Consider the following 20375-nt stretch of genomic DNA (forward strand, 5'->3'; position numbering starts at 1 on the left):
GTGTGTGCACTTCAGAGAATACAAGTGCAGTCAAAGCCTACTGGGGGAGGCTGATGGGATGGCCAGAGGAGTGCCTGGCGCTGTCTGCGGGCAGAGCAGGGGTCTGGAGGGGAGGCAGGCCGCAAGGGGCAAGTGGAAGCAGGGCGCCCCAGCTGCTGCTGCTACACAGCGTGGCACTGGCTGGCACCGCCTGGCACGGCTCAGCTGGCTGGCAGCAGGCACTGCGGGCCTGCTTGGCGCGAGGTGCTCGCTGCCATTTGGGCTGGCTGGCAGCTGCAGTGCCCCCGCAGGCGCGAGGCCTGCTCAAGGCCCAGGGGCCTTCCTGGCCTGGGCAGGAGGCCCCGCTCCGGCCGCTGCGACCCGCCCTCCTAGAGGCCGGGGCGGGCGCAGGGCTGGCGACTGGGCTTCCTCGGCCGCGCTGCTGGGAGGGGAGCGCTGGCGAGGCCCGGCGCGGAGAGGAGGGGAGGGCGGCTCTTGTAAGAGGAGCCGGCCGGGGCTGCGCGCCCGAGCGCAGGAGGGGCTGCACTTCCTGCCGCCCGAGAAGGGCCTGCGGGGCGGCGGCGGCCTCGGAGCGGGCGGTGAGCGCGGCGGGGCTCGTCCGGCGTGGGCAGCAGCATGGCGACGAGCCTGGGCCGGGATGCGTCGCCGGCACGCTCCCCTCGCCGTCCCTGGCAGCGGGTCCAGCCCTGCCGGCAGCCTGGCCCCCTCCCCTCCCCTCCCCCCCCGGCGCGCCCTGCCCTTTCGGGCACAGAAGGCGCTTGTTCTGCGGGTGGGAGTCGGGGCCGTCGGGCGGGCGCGCGAGGGGAAGCGAGCCAGGCCTCTTCTCTCCGCAGGCGGGGCGCGGAATGCGCTGACTGAGGCACTGCGCGGCGGCAGGCAGCCCGGCCGGGAAGCGCTCCTCGCCGCCTGGCAGCCCGCGGAGCCCCGATGGGGACCCCTGGCCAGACCCACTTGCGCGCCCGCGCGGGCCAGTAGCGGCTCCGGAGCGCCGCCGAGATGCAGGACAAGCTGCGCATCCTGGAGGACCTGAACATGCTCTACGTGCGCCAGATCGCCCTCAGTCTCCAGGTAGCCTCGCCGGCGGCGCCAGTCGGGGCTCCTCCGGGCGGACCTGCGGAGGCGGCGGGAGACGGCCGGGCTCTTCCTCAGCGGCGTCCCGGGCGAGCCTGGCCGCGGAAGGTCCCGCGAGCTCCGCCCTTCCGTGGACGCCGCGGGTCTGGGCGGGGGGAGTGTGTGGAGCTCGGGGGCTTCCCGCGCTTCCCCGTCCCCGCGCGCCCCGGGGGTCACTGCGCCTGTCCCCTCGCGAGCAGCCAGGAGGGAAGTCGGGGCGCGTCGGTGGGGGGGCCGGGCCGGGCGGGGAGGGGGCTGCGTGTCTGCCGTGCGCACGTCTGCGGGTCGAGGCCGGTGCGGGCCCCCTCCTCGCTCGCGGCGCTTCTGTATCCCGAGCGGGGCAGCGACCCTCCCTCGGGTCGCCTCTCGCCAGTCAGCCACAGCCCTCTATGATCCCCCCAAAGCCCGCCTGCGGCACAGCAAAAGGGCCCCGATGGCGGAGATGAACGTTCCCTGAAACTCCCGGGATGAGTCGCCAAGACCTGCTCGCCTGGGCGATCTCCTTGACGCCTCCCGCCCGCAGGGGCCCTCCTTGCGCTTGCTGTGCTGCTGGGGAGGCCTGCCGGGCCCCTCGCCTCTGGGAACTGCCTTCCAGGCGTGGGAGGGACGGAGGGAGCTTGGAGAGCCTCTGCCTTCGACTAGGTGCCCTCAACCTCTGCCTTTCCCAGCCCCCCCCTTCTGTGGGGATCTGGCCTGGCTGTTCTGGTTCTGCCTGCGCTTCCAGGGCTGCAAGAGGCGCCTCACGTGCTCCCTGCCCTTCTGCTTGGTATGCAGCCCTGTGCCTTTTGGGGCCCACACAGAGGAGGCTTGTGTGCCTGAGGACTCCTCCCCTTGCTTGGTCGCAGAGATGCAGCTGTTGTGGGCTCCACCCACAGTGGAAGAAAATGCCTTGGAAGAGGTTTTGTTCCTTCGCTGCTCCCGCTTTGGCACAAAGGGTGCTCTGCTGCGTGTGGGCGACAAAGTCTTGCTGGTGACTGGCTGCCAGGAAACAGAGGGTGCCCTGCTGGGCTGCCTCCTCCAGGAGGTGCATCTGGAGGGAGCAGAGCTGGGAACAGCCTCTGGGATCCCCACCCACTGCTCCTCTGCCCAGACTCCCCTTCAAGCCTCAAGGCTGCAGGTCTGGCCTTGTGGACCAGCCAGCGTGTTCTCCATCCCGCACCCCCACAACAACATAAATGTGTCCTCCTACAGACGGGGCACAGCATTGGTGGGGCCTTGTGTCCCTGGTCTGGTGGAGGGAAAGGGGGCACATCCAACCCCCCCTCCGACCTCCATGCCAGCTGGAAACTGGCATTGGGCAGGAGCAGCCCCTGTGCCAGGGGGCAATACCAGGGGAGCTGCTCAGGCAGGTGTTGTGTTTTGACAGAGAGCAGAGCAGCCGCTTCTCCTGGGGCTTCAGCCCGGTGGGTGCCAGCCTGTGCCTGGAGGTTGCTCTGGTCCCTCCCCCCAGGTGGCTGTCATGGGGCAAAAGTGGCAAGTGGAGTGACAGTGAAGGGAGGGCAGGGGAGCAAGCAGGGGGTGATGGTGCGGGGAGGGAGGGGGTGCTGGGGCTGCAGGGCCACTTGTTATAAGAACATAAGAACAGCCCCACTGGATCAGGCCATAGGCCCACCTAGTCCAGCTTCCTGTATCTCACAGCAGTCCCACCAAATGCCCCAGGGAGCACGCCAGATAACAAGAGACCTCATCCTGGTGCCCTCCCTTGCATTGGCATTCCGACATAGCCCATTTCTAAAACCAGGAGGTTGCGCATACACATCATGGCTTATAACCCGTAATGGATTTTTCCTCCAGAAACTTGTCCAATCCCCTTTAAAAGGCATCCAGGCCAGATGCTGTCACCACATCCTGCAGCAAGGAGTTCCACAGACCAACCACATGCTGAGTAATATTTTATCTTGTCTGTTCTAACTCTCCAAACACTCTGTTTTAGTGGATGTCCCCTGGTTCTGGTGTTATGTGAGAGTGTAAAGAGCATCTCTCTATCCACTTTATCCTTCCCCTGCATAATTTTGTATGTCTCAATCATGTCCCCCCTCAAGCGCCTTTTTTCTAGGCTGAAGAGTCCCAAACGCCGTAGCCTTTCCTCGTAAGGAAGGTGCCCCAGCCCCGTAATCATCTTAGTCGCTCTCTTTTGCACCTTTTCCATTTCCACTGTCTTTTTTGAGATGCAGCAACCAGAACTGGACACAATACTCCAGGTGTGGCCTTACCATCAATTTGTACAACAGCATTATAATATTAGCCGTTTTGTTCTCAATACCTTTTCTAACGATCTCACCCATCATAAGAACATAAGAACAGCCCCACTGGATCAGGCCATAGGCCCATCTAGTCCAGCTTCCTGTATCTCACAGTGGCCCACCAGATGCCCCAGGGAGCGCACCAGATAACAGGAGACCTGCATCCTGGTGCCCTCCCTTGCATCTGGCATTCTGACATAACCCATTTCTAAAATCAGGAGGTTGCGCATACACATCATGGCTTGTACCCCATAATGGATTTTTCCTCCAGAAACTTGTCCAATCCCCTTTTAAAGGCGTCTAGGGTAGATGCCAGCACCACATCCTGTGGCAAGGAGTTCCACAGACCGACCACATGCTGAGTAAAGAAATATTTTCTTTTGTCTGTCCTAACCCGCCCAACACTAAATTTTAGTGGATGTCCCCTGGTTCTGGTGTTATGTGAGAGTGTAAAGAGCATCTCCCTATCCACTCTGTCCATCCCCTGCATAATTTTGTATGTCTCAATCATGTCCCCCCTCAGGCGTCTCTTTTCTAGGCTGAAGAGGCCCAAACGCCGTAGCCTTTCCTCATAAGGAAGGTGCCCCAGCCCCGTAATCATCTTAGTCGCTCTCTTTTGCACCTTTTCCATTTCCACTATGTCTTTTTTGAGATGCGGCGACCAGAACTGGACACAATACTCCAGGTGTGGCCTTACCATCGATTTGTACAACGGCATTATAATACTAGCCGTTTTGTTCTCAATACCCTTCCTAATGATCCCAAGCATAGAATTGGCCTTCTTCACTGCCGCCGCACATTGGGTCGACACTTTCATCGACCTGTCCACCACCACTCCAAGATCTCTCTCCTGATCTGTCACAGACAGCTCAGAACCCATCAGCCTATATCTAAAGTTTTGATTTTTTGCCCCAATGTGCATGACTTTACACTTACTGACATTGAAGCGCATCTGCCATTTTGCTGCCCATTCTGCCAGTCTGGAGAGATCCTTCTGGAGCTCCTCACAATCACTTCTGGTCTTCACCACTCGGAAAAGTTTGGCGTCGTCTGCAAACTTAGCCACTTCGCTGCTCAACCCTGTCTCCAGGTCATTTATGAAGAGGTTGAAAAGCACCGGTCCCAGGACAGATCCTTGGGGCACACCGCTTTTCACCTCTCTCCATTGTGAAAATTGCCCATTGACACCCACTCTCAGCTTCCTGGCCTTCAACCAGTTCTCAATCCATGAGAGGACCTGTCCTCTAATTCCCTGACTGTGGAGTTTTTTCAGTAGCCTTTGGTGAGGTGTCAAACGCCTTCTGAAAGTCCAGATATATAATGTCCACAGGTTCTCCCACATCCACATGCCTGTTGACCTTTTCAAAGAATTCTATAAGGTTCGTGAGGCAAGACTTACCCTTACAGAAGCCATGCTGACTCTCCCTCAGCAAGGCCTGTTCGTCTATGTGTTTTGAGATCCTATCTTTGATGAGGCATTCCACCATCTTACCCGGTATGGATGTTAGGCTGACGTGCTTATAGTTTCGCGGGTCCCCCCTCTTTCCCTTTTTAAAGATAGGCGTGACATTTGCTATCCTCCAATCTTCTGGCACCGTGGCCGTTTTGAGGGACAAATCCTGGATTTGGGGAGGGGCTGGAGATGCTGGGGCAATAGCTGGCCGTTCAGTTGCACTTCCTTTCACATCCCTCTGGCAAATTTTAATTGCTCAGTGGTGAAGGAATTATACTTTGCACATGCTCTGAGGCGTGCCATTGTTTCATCTTAGCACTGAAAGGAAGCTTTGATGCTGAATGGGATCGCCCTGGTCCAGACTGAGTCGGGGTGGAACTGGAAAGACCCTGCAGGCCTTTCCCTGGACCCCTCAGGATTGTCCTGCCAGCCCTGCTCAGTCAGCAGCCTCCCTGCACATCATCCCCTCGGGCGGCCATCACACAAGCTGATTAGCCCAGGCTGGGGGGGGGAGGAGCGATGGAGAGGGTGAGTTCAGCTCCTCCCCTCATCACCAGCACAGATGAATCTTCCCACCACAGGCTGGGGACCCTCTGCCTCTCACAGCTCTGGACAAACCTTCCACTTCCTCACACTGCAGTTACAGGGACCCCTGCTCTGCCCCACCACCAACCAGCACGTCTGCTCTCGGGGTGCAAGCTGTAGAGCCTTTGACCTTTCCTCTTTTCTGCCCTTGAGGAGCCCCATGGGGGGGCGCAGCAGAAGTGCACTGCGACGGAGGGGCTCCTCCTGCAAGAAGCAGGAGCTCCAGAGGGCCCCACGGGCAGCAGGGCTTCCCCATCTATTCCCTCTTCCAAATGGGTTGGGGGCAGCTGCTCTCCGCTTCCTCCCAGGGGAGAGGAGGTAGTTGCTGGCCAGTGCAGCCCATACCCCCGATTGCTATTTATAGCTGCCTGGTGACGTCAGTGTTTCCTCAGCTGCTGTTGCGCTAGCAGAGACCCTGCCCACTCTCCCAGCCTGCCTTCTGGGGCCCCACCAGCTCTTCCCCCTCCTTGCTCCACAGTTGCCAGCCCACTGCCAGCTGCCAGTACTGCCTTGGCACAGCAGCAGTGGCAGCATAGAGGGGGGCATGGACTGGGCTGTCAGGAGCTGGCAGCATGGAGAATGGCAGCGAGGTTGCCAAGGTGAGTGCCAGTGGGAAGGGGCAGAGGGAAGGAAGCGTGGCCAGGGATGGGGGGAGGATGTCCCCCCCGTTAGAGATGCTTGAGGCGAGAAGCTTGAGGGGAGCAGTGCAGAACAGAACCATGACCCAAGGAAGCCCTGTGCCCAGATTTGACCCCTTGCAGAGCTCTCCCTCTGGCTTTTTGCCACCCTAATCCCACTCTAGGACATTTTAAGTCCCCTCCTTCCAAAATGTCTGTTTTTTGCTGCCTCATTGCTGCTTGTGCCAAGTGGACACTGGAACAGTGGTGTGTGCGCATCTTTGGGTGATGGATACTAAGTGGGTGGCTGTCCCCTCTGCGTCTAGCAAGGGCACAAGATTTGGCACAAGCCACCTCATCTCTCTGAGGGGGTAAAGGGGGGTTAGTTTATTAGAGGGCAAAAACGTCAGATCAAGCAGTTGTTACTTCCTCCCCCCCTCCGCCTTTTAGCACCCTAAGAAGAGCCTGGTCTGTTTTCCCCACCCAGCACCCAGTAGCCCAGAACGGCTTGTTCGTCAAGGCCGGCCGGGACTCACAGCCCTTCTTGAGCCTCTTCCCTCCCCCCAGCTGTTACAACGGTCCCTTGGCAGAGTTGGGGTTCCCAGGCCAGGCGACTGAACGGCAGCCCAATGAAGTTCAAGGCTGGCTTCCTCCTCCATTGCTGGCAGGTTCCTCGAGCGTCATTCAGTCCAGCCTCTGTTCAGTGCAAGCACCTACAACAGCAGTGCTTCTGGGTGAAGTGGGGGTTCCAGTCCCTGTTCGTAATGGGAAACACAGGACAGAGACCTGTGCTTCCAAGGGCTGCATTTCTCTTGGTCGGGTTTCCAAACCCTGGCCTGGGGGCCAGATGTGGCCCGCAGCAAGCCTCTGTCTGGCCCGCAGACAGCCTCTTGTCCCCTGCAATCCTCTGGCCCACTTGACCGTATGCAACCAGAGCTGTGCTCCGGTCATGTCCAGAGGGTGTTCTGAGGGCCTAAAAACATAACTTGCTGGTTTTCCTGAAAAATGATAAGGAATTTTGTGTTCTCTGTGGCCTTCTGGGGGTCAGGGAGACCTCCCCCGCCCTCAGAACATGCTCTGGGTGTTTCCTGTGATGTGCTGGTTCCGAGATGTTTACTCCTGTATATTTAAGTAAGCTGCTTGGGAGGTGGGGGGCTGGGGGTCCATTTGAGTGTGCGCTTTATTTCTGTTGGTGCTTGGAGAAATCCTGGAAATTTGGGTCCATTCATTTATTCATTCATCTAAGTTTCATCTCTAAGGTAGTTATTTAAATTTTATGTTTTAAAAAAGTTTTTTTTTCTGGTCCTCAGCACTGTGCCAGATATTTCATGTGGCTCCCTGGCCATAAAGTTTGGAGACCCTGCTCTGGTGAAGGGCACAGGCTTGGCATTTTCTGAAAAAATCTGTTGTCTCACATGATCCAGGACTGAGTCTGGGGGTTGCTGATGGGTTGATGAGTGGCTCTGACTGAAAAAAGTGCTGGGAACACAGTCCCCATGGGTAGGCGACCTGCAGGGCTCTGTCCTTGGAGGGGAGAGAGGCTGGCAATTGGGGGGGGAGGTGACACCTCTTCCCAAATGGTGGTTCCCTGCAGCTGGGCCAGGGGTATTGAGTCACTGCCCCCAGCACTGCCCAGGCCTTCAGTGCCCACCCCCTGCTTGGATGCTCTTCTGCCCAGCCCCAGGCCAGTCTCAGCGGTGTGGTGCTTCCTGCTCCATCTCTTACACTGGGTCTTGGGCTTCGCTGTGCCTTGAGGTGAGAGCTGCTCCTCTCCTGAAGGGCCTCCCCTTCTTTCTTCAGGTCCACACGTACCTGCATAGCCCCTGATGGTGCCGAGTTCCCTCCTATGTGTGTGATTCAGGGCCTTGGGGTCTTTCTACTTTGCACCTGTGACTCCCCCATCCACCTGGTGACGCCAAGGCACCCCACATTGGTCTTTCCCCTGTCATCTCCCCGCCCCCCAGAATGCTGAGCCTGACCCTCTTCAGCTGCATCCTGCAGAACCCCTCACACAGTCCCCTGCACCACCAGCACACTCACACGTCTTTGCGCACCTGGATGCACTGTCCCCACCTCAAGGAATTGCTGAGATCACCGGCACTTGTTCTGAGCCCCATCTCTGGTGGGGATTGGGGGGGCCCTGTTCCTGGCTTCCCCAAGACTCTAGAACCCCCCTCCCCAGGGAGGCCCACTGGGCTCCCACCTGGCTGTTTTCCACACCCGCTCTCAGCAAGTGCCTGGATGTTGCTGACCTTAACTGGTACCCTGACTTTTGGGGTGTTGGTTTTTATTGCCTCCAACGGGCTGCTGTAGAGCCTTTGGGCAGGCAGGCAGCCTCAGGATCTCTGGACAAGTGCTGGGGGGTCTTTTTCTTGGTTCTGTCCTCTGGGAGCTCCCACTTCTGCTGCATCCATACTTAACATGGCCCCCGTTTCTCTTCTCCAGGGCACTGACATCCAGAAGAAGATTGACCATGAGATCCGCATGCGTGAGGGGGCCTGCAAGCTGCTGGCAGCTTGCACCCAGCGCCAGCAGGCCCTCGAGGTCGCCAAGAGCCTGCTGGTCTGCAACAGCCGCATCCTGGCCTACATGGCCGAGCTGCAGCGCATGAAGGAGGTCCAGGTCATGCAGCGCATGACTCGACGGTAAGTGGCTGACCTCTGTGTCTGTATCTGGAAAGGAGAGGGGGAGGTGGCTGAGGTGCGAGCAGCCAGCCTGTGGATAGAGGCCCCTAGAAGCCCAGTTCTTGAGGCACTTGGCAGCAGGTCAGCATTCAGAGAAAAGGGCACTCTGCACGTTCTCAAAAGCACTGGATGTAGGTTCTGGGACTTGGGTCTGAACAAGCAGCAGCGAGAGCAAGGGATGCCCAAGAGGGCGTTGGGGATCTTGGAGCAGACTGGAGCCCCCCAAGAAGACTTGGGGATGCTGCAGGAATTAGTCTGTGCCTGCTGCACTCTTTGGTTTCACTGCTGATTTGCTTGGAATTTTGTTCTGCTGATTTGGAAATTGGCTCTGCTCTTTTAGGCTTGTATACTGTTTAATTGTATTTTGGGTGTTTTATAGGTACTGTATGTTTTTCCCCCCCCTGTTTTGTTGCCCCCTCCCCCACCGCATCTCAAAGAAATTGCCAGAGCAATTCTACTTCCCAGCCTTCTAGCAGGCACTTGATTCTCCTTGTTGCCGAAGTCTCCCAGCTTTGCAGTAAAGGCATCACTTTTGATTTTCACATCAGGAACAATGGTGTAAAAAGTGAGCTTGCACTGGGGATGGGAGCAAAGGTGCAAATCCTCCCCCCAAGTGCATTTTGATAGTGCTGTATTTCTACCTGACCCCCCCCCCCCACAGCCCTTCAGATGCTGGTCCCATGGACGACCGTTTGCCATGCCGGGGAAGAGTCTGCGTCTCAGGTAAGGAGCTGACCATCCAGCTGGAGGTGCTCATGCCCCATGCAGTCCAGTCTGTGAAGCATACCAAAGCCCCCAGTGCCAGGACCCAGTGCCGGCTGTGCTCCCGTGTCGCCAAGAATACCAAACCTCTTCCTTTCCCCAAAGGCCATATGAGGAAGGGAGCCCACTAGAAGGCTGCAAGGAGGCTCTCCTATTAATTACAGCCAGAGCAGCTCTTCATTGGTAAATGTGTCAGAGAAGCATGAATGTGTCTGAGCAGGAAGGCCGAAGGTGGTGGTGGAAACAAACAGCGCCCCTTCCCCTCCCGTGTTTTCATGCATGCACATGGTGACAAGGAACAGCCCAGGCTTCCCAGGGGGGCCTTGCGTGGCACTGGCAGGCACATTGCTGGTTGTCGTCGTCCCCGCCTGCTTTTGTGCCGCCCTTTCTGAGCCTGCTCGGGGCGTTGACCTGTGTTGCCTCAGTGCTGTCCTCACCACAGCCCTGTCCCGGGAGTCAGTGGTGCCGTCCCCCGGTTGCAGCTGGAGGAGGCCGGGGCTGCAAGGGGACAGCTTGCCGAAGGCTCCCCTGGCTGCGAGTTCACGGCAGAAGTGGGATGGGGACAGGGGATGCCCTGCCTTCCAGCCCCCCACCTGCCATCTTCCTGGGTCCGGTCAGGAAGCAGGTCAGAGGCACCTGTGATGTTCACCCGGGGACAGCAGCCTTGTCTCTCTCTCGCCTTGTGCAGATCTTCGCATCCCCTTGATGTGGAAGGACACAGAATATTTCAAGCACAAGGGGGGTAAGTTCTTCTTGGTGGTACATCTCATGGGGGGGGATTGCCACCAGCTCTTGGTGTGAACAGTCCTGCACTTTCCCTGCCCAGACTTGCACCGCTGTGCCGTGTTCTGCCTGCTACAGCTCGGTACAGAAATCTACGACACGGAGATGGTGCTGGTCGACCGGACACTGACCGATATCTGCTTCGAGAGCTCTGTCCTCTTGTGAGTTCCTGGCCCGCCCCTTCCTATGGGACTGGCGCCTCTTCACTGCCCAGCAGTGATGAACCTTTCCAGTCTTCTGCAGGAATTGCACCCCCGCCCAGCTGCTTTCCCAGCAGGCCACAGCAGGTGCCCCCCGCAGACCAGGGGGTGGAGTGCTTCTTCTTGGCGGTGCTTCTGAGAGTGCCTCCCTGACACATTCTGTCTCCTCAGCACGGAGGCGGGCCCAGACTTTGAGCTGAAAGTGGAGCTGTACAGCGCAGGCCTGGAGGAGGACTCGGCCCTCAGCAGCACCCCGAAGAAACTTGCCAGCCGCCTGAGCAGCTCCCTGGGGCGCTCCTCTGGGAAACGGGTGCGAGCAGCCCTGGAAGGAGGGGTGCCGTGCAGTCCCGTCAGCCACGGAGGGAGCGGCCCGTGGCTGCTGCCAGCCCCCAGTGTGCCGTGAGTACCTGGCCTCTTCCTCCCCTGGCTGGTGGCATGTGGGACCCCCCTGCCCTCCAGCTCTGCTCTCACCAGCTCTGCTTCCGCTCTGTCCTAGGGGGCCCAAGTACCACCTGTTGGCATGCACAACCCTGCACTTGGCACATGTCCAGGATGCATTCCGCACCCATGACCTCATCGTCACTGGCAACGGTACTCATGCCCAGGCAGTGGAGGGGTGGAGGGTGGGGGCCGAGCGCGTCTTGGGCCTGAGGACAAGGGAAGCTCCATGCTGTGCCCCACTTGCCACCATCCTAGCGGCAGTCCATTGCTGGTCCTGGGGACCCTGGCAGTGAATGACACGGTGGCTCTTCAGGGCACAGGGTGGGCATGGCAAGGCCTCACCGCTCCTTGGGCTGGGGGTGTGACTGGCGGCTTTGCTGCCCGACTCCTGGGAGTTGGAGTTTCCGCTCCAGGAGATGAGCAGTGCGCAGTGCTGCACCCTTCAGGGCCCCTGCCTGGCACCCACCCTTCTCCTCCTCTCTCTGGCGTCTCCCAGAGGACAGCACCTTCTGGCTGCCCCTCTACGGCAGCGTCTGTTGTCGCTTGGCAGCCCAGCCCAACTGCATGGTCCACCAGATGATGTGTGGCTTCCTCAAGGTGCAGGTGAGTGCTTTGCTGGGGGGGGCAGTTTAGAAGGCCAGAACGCGGGGGGGGGGGGAAGCTGGAACAAAGAGCCACAAGGGTGAATGAAGACCTTTTCTGCCAGCAGTGCCATCCTGCTCACTGTGCTGTGTTAGCACTCCTCAGCCCGCTTCTGCCAACGCTATCTGCCACTTCACGCCCATCCACAGCAGCTGTGGAAGGTTCCTCCCCCACGGCTGCCCTGCCCAGCTCCTCACCCAGGTGGTTCCACTTCAGTGTGGCCCATGCAGCCCCAGCACCAACAGCCAGAAACTGAATGGCGACCCAGTGGAACCCTGCCAGCCCTTCCCAGCCCTTCCCCCCTTGGAGAGACCCCAGGTGGGCAGGGAACCGAGGCTGAGCCTGCAGCAAGGGCAGCACTTGGGCCTCCTTGGCCCGGATGAGCAGTTGGGCATTCAGAGATGGAGTGGTGGAGAGTTCCCTCTTCACAAGGCTTGGGACTGGCTGTGGGCAGCCTGACCTGAGGCCTGCCACCTGCCTCTCCGTATGGCCCCTTTCTGTACCTGTTACAGGGCAGTGTCTGTGGAGCCTGGAGGAAAGGCAGGGGAGGGGGGCAGGACAAGAGGCTGGCGAGGGGCATCCAGCACATGCCTCCAACCACCCCTTCCCCCTTGTCTTTGCAGCAGGGAGAGCAGCAGAGCTGGGCAAGGTTGTTCTGCCTCCTGCGTGGATCCAACCTCTTCTGCTACCGACACCCCAAGGAGGCTGAAACCCAGGAGGAGCCGGCACTCACCATTGCCATCAACAAGGTGCGGGGGCCCAAGAGGGGAGCCTGGAGGTTGGCTGGCAGCTCCCACTGCTGCCAGTCAGTGGTCCTGGTCCAAACACTGGGGCTCACCCTGTCTGGCCTCCTGCTGCAGACTGAAGCACTTGCCTCTCTCTCTCTCTGTTACTGCGGTGGTCAGAATGGTCCCTCGTGCCCAGGTTCACTCCTCTGAGAGGCCAGGTGGTGGCCAAGGCTAGCAGGGGTTCATGGAACTTGGTGGGCTCTGGCCCCATTTGGCCTCTCTTGTGGGTCCCTGAGATATGCACTAGGGGCCCGTGGCATCAGGGGTGGCACAGTCCAGACCTCCCCTTTCCACTGCTATATCCTCTTACATGTCTCTAAATTCTGGGGAAATGATGTCCTCTTCTGCCCACATGCCACCTCCACACGGGAGATCCTTGTTGCCAGTTTAGCTGGCTTTGCTGATCTGTTTGCATTCTTCAGCAGGGACATCTTTTCAGAGTTGCCCCCTCTCCTCACACTCACCAAGCACACGCACACTCTTGAGAAACTCCCTGAGAGGTTCTGCCCAGGGAATTAAGCACAAGCCCAGGGGAGGGAGCCTCTTTGCGCCAGAGACAAGATGTGGCAGGTAAAGGCTGTCGCAGGTGCTGCTGGGACATCCGGAATTGATGCTCAAGCAGCGCCCGTGCTGCTGGCTATCTCCCAGTCAGGTTGTTTTTCTGGTGAACTTGGGCTGATCAGAATCGGGGGGGGGGGTGGAGATCTTCCATATCTACTGCTGGCAGGTCAGCCCAGGAGCCCTTTTTGCTCCTCTCTGCACATGCAGGAGACCCGCATCCGGTCCGTTGAGAAGGACCCCAAGAATCGCTTGCACAGCATGTCAGTCACAAACCACTATGGGGGTGAGGAAGTGACCCACACATTGCTGGCAGAGACCCGGGCTGAGACTCAGCGCTGGATGGAAGCGTTTTGGCAGCACTTTTATGACATGAGTGAGTGGAGGCAGGACAGGGCATTGGGGTCACTGGGGGCCTACATGGGAAGAGGGCTGGAGGAGGGTGCTCCAATTCCCCACTCTTTGAACTGGCCCTCCAGGCCTGGATCCCAGCCCCCTCCCCTTCCCACTGCCAGCTGTGGGGAGCAGAAGGGTTTGTGCCTTGAAGTGGGCACTGGGTACCCCAGCCAGTATGGGGCAGTGAGTGTGGGGCAGAAGGACGGCTGTGCTGTGGGGGATGGGTTTGGAGCCCCACCTCACCCCTGGGGAGATCCACTTGGTAGGGAGTCCCTTTAGTCACAGGACAGGCCTTCTGTCTTGAGTCTCTAAATGTGTGCATTTGTTTTAAACAAACATAGAAATGGCGGTGGAGAGGTGCCCCATGCACAGGCTCAGGGGGGGGGGGAATTAAGGATATGGATTCAAATGCTTGTTGGGTGTCCTTGGGCCAGCTGCTTAACCCAGAAGCCCAGGGCAGCTGTAAGAACAGAAGTCTGTCCTTCTGCGGATGGGGGGTGGTGGTCTGCTGCCCTGAGCTCCCTGGGGAAAGGGCAGATCCCAAAATAATATGAAAATGGCCAGGCGTCAGAGAGGGGTTGGTGCTTTTTGCAGCCACCCTGCTAATGGTTTTTGTAGTCTTTTCTAATACTTTGCAGTTGTATTTATTATTGCTTCAGTGCTATCCTGGGCTGCAGTCCCACACACATTTACCTGGGGCCCACTGAACTCAGGTTTTCTTCTGAGTAAATATGTGCAGGAGTGCACCTGTTGGCACAACCCAGCTGGGCAGTGTTCCCATTCTGGTGTCCTGCACAAGTGTGGTTGGGATTAGATAGGGTGCTGCTGCAGATGCACAAAGCGACCACCAGAGGGCACCAGAATTTCATTGTACCTTGGCAGTCCCCATCCCCTCAGGAGAGTGGGGAGAGCCCTGGTGCATGTCACTCCCCCCCCCTTCTGCCTTTCCCCCTACAGGCCAGTGGAAGCAGTGCTGTGATGAACTCATGAAGGTGGAGGCGCCATTGCCACGGCGTCCTGCAGGCCTGCTGGCCAAACAGGGTTCCTTGTACCACGAGATGGGTGAGGAAGTGCTGGGGGGTCCTGGAGAGGGGATTGGGGGACCCTCTGGGGGCAGCCGGTGCCAGGTCCTGCTCCCACTCCAGGTGTCCCACCCCTTAGAAAGGGGGGGGGCTCAGAGAGAAACCAGCTGCCCCACCCCTGCCTGGGGGTCTCAGTACACTTGTGCGGCTCAGGGGTTCAACTCTGGTACACGTGGCCCTAGAGGTCCAACTCAAGGGATGAGGTGGACGCGGAAGCTGCACTTTCCCATTTGGCCACAAGGGGGAACTGAGTCTCCCGACAGGCCTGTCTCAGGGAAAGCCAACAGAAGTGACCTTCTTCATGGACTTCTGGCCCCACACCTGCTCAGACCCACCGCCCAGTGACCTCCCCCCTTGTCCTTGGGAACTTCTCTGCATTAGAAAAGACGTTCAGTGCATGAAAGGGGTAGGGGGAGCAAACCCTGAAACCCCCCTAGTCTGGTGAGGTGGGGGCTTGCAGTCGCTTTGCAGGGTGGCCTCTTATGGGGAGCCTCCCCCTTCTGTGCCCCTTCTTCAGACTGCCTGTCTCTGGGGCCCTGTCTTGCTCTCTGGGAACCTGGGCCCCAGCCCCACATCTTGCTTGTCCCCACCGTCCAACTCTGTGTCTGTAACTGTGTGCTCTCCTCCTGCCTCTCTCTGCACGTCTACATTCTCTGTCTCCCCCTCTCTGTCCTGTCTCCCCACCCCACCCCAGCGCTCTCTGGCTCTGTGGGGCCACCCTCCAACTGCGAGGGGCTCCTGTTGCAGGACAACGCCGTCTCTGCGGAGATTCGGGCTCTGCTGTCCTCGTATTACAGTGACAGGTGAAGTAGCCCCACCCAGTGGCGGAGTAGGGGGCTCAAGAGACCTGCCCCCCTGATGAGAGCTTGTGGGGGAGGAGGGCAGGAGAATGGCTTGGCTGAGGCAAGGGCTTCATCTCGGGAGGAGGCGGGGGCTGCCAGTGGCAGGAAATGGGTTGGCGGCGCTGGTGGGGGGGCTTCAAGAGTATCTCCAGCACTTCCCACAGCCATGGGGAGCACTTCGTTTCTTGGCCAGTTCCTGGAATGCTGCCACGTCCTTGGTGGGGCCACAGTCAAACGAGGGGCAGCTTCACACAGGCCCCCCTGCCTTATGCGTGCATCCTTGCAACCCCACCCCCAAGTTCTTTGGGAAGATTCTCTGGTCTCCTTGAGAAGACAGATCTCCTGCAAGGCCTTTCTGGTGTCTCCTCTGGTCTCTGGCTGATTCGTAGAAACTGGGAGGGGGGACAGATGTGTGGGCTGAGCTCTCCTAGTCCTTGCACCCCAAGTGGCAATCCCACTCCTCAAGGATGCAATGCCGCAACTCTCCCTTCTTCTCTCCAGCTATTGAGCCAGGGGACGACATCGAAGCAGTGACGGAGATCCTGGCCCGCCGGGTTTCAGGCTTGGGGCACCCCGCATGGCTCGCACTCTTCGAGGGATCCCCTCCCGGCATGACCTCAGACAGCGACAGCACCTCCAGCACCAGCCCGTGCCCCCCACATCCGCCCTGGGGCCGCCCACGAACCCTCTCTCTGGACGCCAAGCTCAGCACACTGAAGGGACGCTCAGGCCAGCTCCCTCCAAGCAGGGCCCCCGGCCCCTCACACTCCAGCTCCAGCTCTTCCAGCAGCGGCAGCCCCACCCCCGAGCCAGAGCGCCCTCCTCGGCCCAAGTTTGACCCTCGCTCATGGCTGCAGTCGCAGGTCTGAGAAGATGGCACAGGCACTTGGAGGGAGACCTGGTGGGCCAGCTCCAGGGTGCGCCTGGTCCCTCCCAGCTGCAGGGCAATGGACCCCCCCAGCTCCTCCTGGAGACTGCCTTTCCTTGGGACCAGAGGAAGCTTTCCTGGGCACCCGTCTCAGCGTGGATTGGGCACCTGTGCCAGCCGCAGCCCCACCTGGGGGTCAGGCTCCACTTGGAAGTGAATGGCAGGTTGGGGACCTCATGCCCCCTTCCACCTGGGAGGGGACTGAGCCGATGAGACTTGTCTTCAGGGGCAGGAGAGAAGCCCCTTTCCCTGGGAAGAGCCTGGAATTGTTTGCTTTCAGAGAACGGAAGGGTGGAGCAGCCGTGGAAGTAATCCCAAGCAGATGCCAGGAATAGGTCTTTGCCCTTTTGAAAAGGGGCATCTTCTGCACAAGCGGGAGGGAGGTTAACGGCACCTGGAACTGGCCATGGTGGCTCGGCCCCCTACCTTGCTTCCTTCCCAGCGTCCCTTTTTCTGACAATGCCCCCTGAGCTTCAGGGCTTTCTGCCCCTGCAGAGGGGTGAGCGGGGGGGCAAGCAGGTACGTGTGCCCCTTCCCCTCGTGGTCTTTAGCAGGGGGGCAGAGGTGCCATTCCTCCTCACTATGCATTAAAGTTTATTTAACACACCCTTTGCAAAAGGCCTCTGTCTACTCTTCTCTCCCCCCCCCCCATGAGCAAACTGCTTGCCACAGCCATCACCTATTTGGGAGGGCAAAATATGGCAGCCAGGCAGGGTGGCAGCAGGGGCGTGACAGGAACCATGCAGGAGCCATGCCTTCTGGACACCTTCCCCGCCATCAGCCCCCATCTGGGTGCAAAGGCCAATGCAACGGAGCTTCTGTTCTGGCAGTTGTGGCTACAGGGGGAAATCCTGCCTGAGCTCCCTTGACCCCTGCCCGGTTCGGCCCCACCCACACTGCTCCTAGCTGACTGGCACCTTTCTTGCCCCGCACTGCTGTGTGCTACACCAGCACTGCACCCCATAATCTCACCACCACTGTTTATTAAAGGAGTTGGACCTGGGAGCTGACCTCATTTCCCCAAACCAGTCTGTTGACCTGACCCAGGCTGGCCAGCACCTTATTCATTTGCTAGTCTTGGGTGGTGGCAGTCTGCACATGCTCAACAGAACAAGCTTATCCCTCCGCTTGTACCACCCAGCAATGGCCTACCTTCGTCTTTCCACTGCAAGGGCTCACCCCTGTACCTCCTCGCTTGCTGCTCTGAACAACCACCCAGCTACCCACTCCTTCCCAGCTCAGAGGAACAGCAGGAGCCAGCAGACCAATCTCTGGAGCCCTGCGTGGCATACAGGGAGCTGGGCCTTGTCTGTGGCGGCACAGTGGGTCTGCTGGAGCAGGGAGTCTTCCAGATAGTCCCAGGGGTGAGGAGGTGTGTGTGTGCGCGCGAGTGAGTACAAAGCTGGTGACCTGTTGAAGGAGTATTTTGGGGGGGGGTACAGCGAAGTAGTCACAGATCTCTCCAGCAGGCTCCTGCTGTAGGGGGCCATGTCTGGGCTCCAGTAGTGGTGGAGTCTGAGAAATGTGTGGGATGCGGGACTTCTTGCTGGAAGGCAGAGAGTGAGGACCAACCCCCCAAGGGAGAGGAACATGGAAGGGGGTTGATGTGGGACCCAGACTGGTGGAGCTTCGAATGGGGAAGGCCACCCAAGGGCGAGGAGCTTGCTTTGCGCAGATCCAGACGGCTGCAGGGGAGAGAGCCCAGCCTGGTGGGGAACCTCAGGAGAGCCAGAAGGCGGCAATCAGTTGGCTGCAGGGCTGGCACAGGACAATTCCCCAGTTTCCAGTAAGGAGCTGGTGTTCTTTTGAAGGGAAGCAAAGGGGGTCCAGCTAAAGGCTTAGCAGTTGTTTGGGCTTGGACAGAGGGGGGCTGAGCAGTTGCCTGGGGAGGGGGCGGGAGCTGGGCAGGGCCAAGGACGGAGAGGCATGGCTGGTGGGTTTGGATGTTGGCCATTCTGTGAGGTGGTGAGAGCTGGAGGCTGGGGCACTCCTCATCAGGCCAGTAAGCAGGAGGAAAGGGAGAGAGGCGCTGTGTCTGAAGATCTCATCTACAAAAAAATGCTGGGGGAAAATGGGAGATTTGGTGGGAAAGGGACGAAAACCAGTTTCCCAATATTAGCAGGCTTGTCTGTTTCCACGTGGCACCAAGTTTGGGGTCTTGGAAGTGCAACTTGGCTCCTGTGGAGAGGAAGGAGAAGCCGCCTTCCCCTCAGCTCCAAGCAGAGGTCTGTTGGAGACCACACTCTCCCTGCTCAGAGGCTGTGTTGGGGGGTGGGTGGGGTGGGCAAGCAGATGCCTAGAAGGCCAGGCTGCATCCCTAGACAGGGCCGTGCACTGCCTGCTCTCTGCCCCCTCCCTTCAGAACGCAAACCGCAGGACAGAGGTGAGGGCTGGGGGACACACGCATCCTTTGTGTCAAGATCAAAGTGGCACAAGCAGGGTTACATGAAGAACGAACGTGCAGGTACCTCAGTTGGCATTGCCCCACATCGCTGTGGGGTCACCACTCATCAAGGGAGCTGCTGCAACCATGCAGAGGAAGGGGGGCCACAGTTGGGAGAGGACTGCTGCAACATCAGCAGCGATCTCCCTATGAGAAATGAGAGCACAGGCTCCCGCAGCCTCAGGTGGGCCACTGCAGGCTGTGCTTTGGCAAGTGAGCTCAATGATGTCCTAGTCACAAAGGACCACACTGGAGGCTGGATGAGACCACAGCAGCCCTGCTTGTCCAGCACCCCATTTCCCACAGTTACCCCCCAAACAGGAAGCCTGCAAGGAGGAGGGCGACAGCCCTCCCACACCCGGGACTCAGAGCACTTCTGAAGGTGTCCTCCAGCCTCTGGGACTCAGGATGACTCTTCCAAGTCCACCAGATTCTGTGGGTGGCTGTCTGCCACCCAGGGACTAGATGCCTGTGTGCACCCACCACAGCTGTATCCATGGGAGAGAACAATCCAGTTCTTGGGACTGAGAATCAGGTGGCCGCAGGGCAAGTAAGTCGGGGAGTGGAGTGCAGGAGCAGAATAGCACAGCCTGGAAAGAGACCCAGAGGAGGAGGCCAGGCTGAAAGAGGCACAAACTTTCTAAACTTAAAACTGACTCATGAGACGGACTGTTCTGAGAGCCAATGGGGTGTTAGTACGACACAGCAGGGAACCAATCAAGCGTTCCTGAGAGTCAGCTCTCATTTTCCTGTCTCAGAGCTGATTGCAGAACTCACATTCACTTGTCTTGTGCGAACTTGGCCATGGTTTTTTGGGGGGAGGTTACTGATTTGTTGGGTGACCTGAACTGTTCTAGCTTGAAATAAAGTTAATGGGGTTAGCAACACTAGTGATGCCACTGCATTTGGGCTGTGTATGTATTTATACTTCATTCCGTTTGGTCTGGCACGGGAGGAGGTCCCTCATGGAGGTGGCACAGTGAGTTCTCACACCGGGTGACGTGAACCTTAGTGATGCCTCTGCCTTGGGTTGTCTCTGGGGGCAGGATTATTCTGACTGTGGCTGAAAGACCTGGTTAAGGAGCACCCACTCAGAGTGGAGGCAGGGAGCAGCTGCTCTGCTTCTTCCGTGCCAGGAAAGTCACAGAGAGCAGGCTTGGGGCAAGAGTTTGAATTCAGTTGGCTAGGACAAGAAGCAGCCCAGGATAGCTGCGAGTGTGTGCAGTGCCTCTGAAGGTCTGAGGCTGCCTCCCAGATGACTGTGGCCTCCCTGGCCGCCCTCCTTCCCTCCCCGTGGAATAGATAAGACAGACATTTCCAAGGAACGACTCTGCCAAAGGCGGCCTCCTGGACGTCCTCTGGTCAGGAAAGCGAGACAGGTCTCTGCTCTGGACCCGCACCCAGAGCCTCTTGTCCAGTAGCTCATTTCTCCACAGATGGTGGAAGGCTCACCTCAGCACAGCCCCTGCCCTTCTGGCATCTTCCCTTTCGGTTCCTCCCAACGATGAGCTGAGGGGGTGCCTGCCCCAGAGTAGCTGGACGTGCCAAGCTGAAGGTTTCCAGGGGCTGGAGCTGGAAGGTCCTTGGAGGCCTCCCCGTCCGCTCAGGGAACACTCGCTCCGCACAGCCACTGGAAAGAAGCGACCTGTGGAAACCAGAAGCGGGGGCTCGCCCGGACGCAGCCGGGCACCGGTGGGCACCTCACAGGCGGCTTCCCGCACGTGCCCCCTGTACTCCCTTCAGCTGGGCCCGCTCCAGGGCTGCCGCCGGCTCTCCTGTCCCGGCGCGCTCGAGGCTTTCCTTAGGCTCCTTGCTCCG

The 20375-nt window shown here is 58.9% G+C and overlaps 1 protein-coding gene across 4 annotated transcripts; it reads left to right on the forward strand.

The window, feature by feature from the left end:
- Positions 1-475: 475 nt before the first annotated feature.
- RTKN (rhotekin) lies at positions 476-16720 on the forward strand. Of its 4 annotated transcripts, none has more exons than XM_066632604.1 (13): positions 476-578; positions 834-1068; positions 8454-8653; positions 9354-9415; positions 10143-10196; positions 10281-10398; positions 10609-10836; positions 10934-11028; positions 11375-11481; positions 12144-12269; positions 13077-13242; positions 14220-14324; positions 15688-16720. In XM_066632604.1, exons 2-13 carry the CDS (start codon positions 997-999, stop codon positions 16053-16055), a joined length of 1701 nt encoding a protein of 566 aa, XP_066488701.1. In that variant the 5' UTR covers positions 476-578; positions 834-996; the 3' UTR covers positions 16056-16720. The 4 variants fall into 4 exon arrangements, with proteins under 4 accessions (XP_066488701.1, XP_066488703.1, XP_066488704.1 ...); XM_066632606.1 differs by lacking the exon at positions 476-578 and adding an exon at positions 15039-15147 and having other exon boundaries at positions 590-1068; positions 15688-15781; XM_066632607.1 differs by lacking the exons at positions 476-578; positions 15688-16720 and adding an exon at positions 15039-15151 and having other exon boundaries at positions 590-1068.
- The last annotated feature ends 3655 nt before the right edge of the window (positions 16721-20375 follow it).

Source organism: Tiliqua scincoides, chromosome 6 (assembly GCF_035046505.1).
Source record: "Tiliqua scincoides isolate rTilSci1 chromosome 6, rTilSci1.hap2, whole genome shotgun sequence".
In the NCBI taxonomy this organism is placed as follows: domain Eukaryota; kingdom Metazoa; phylum Chordata; class Lepidosauria; order Squamata; family Scincidae; genus Tiliqua; species Tiliqua scincoides.

Excerpts from the sequence above, each read along its gene's own strand:
- RTKN (XM_066632604.1), top strand. The coding sequence starts at position 997 with ATGCAGGACAAGCTGCGCATCCTGGAGGACCTGAACATGCTCTACGTG. Across the intron at positions 10,197-10,280 it reads ATATTTCAAGCACAAGGGGG|ACTTGCACCGCTGTGCCGTG; the intron begins GTAAGTTCTTCT and ends TTCCCTGCCCAG. Across the intron at positions 14,325-15,687 it reads TTCCTTGTACCACGAGATGG|CTATTGAGCCAGGGGACGAC; the intron begins GTGAGGAAGTGC and ends TCTTCTCTCCAG.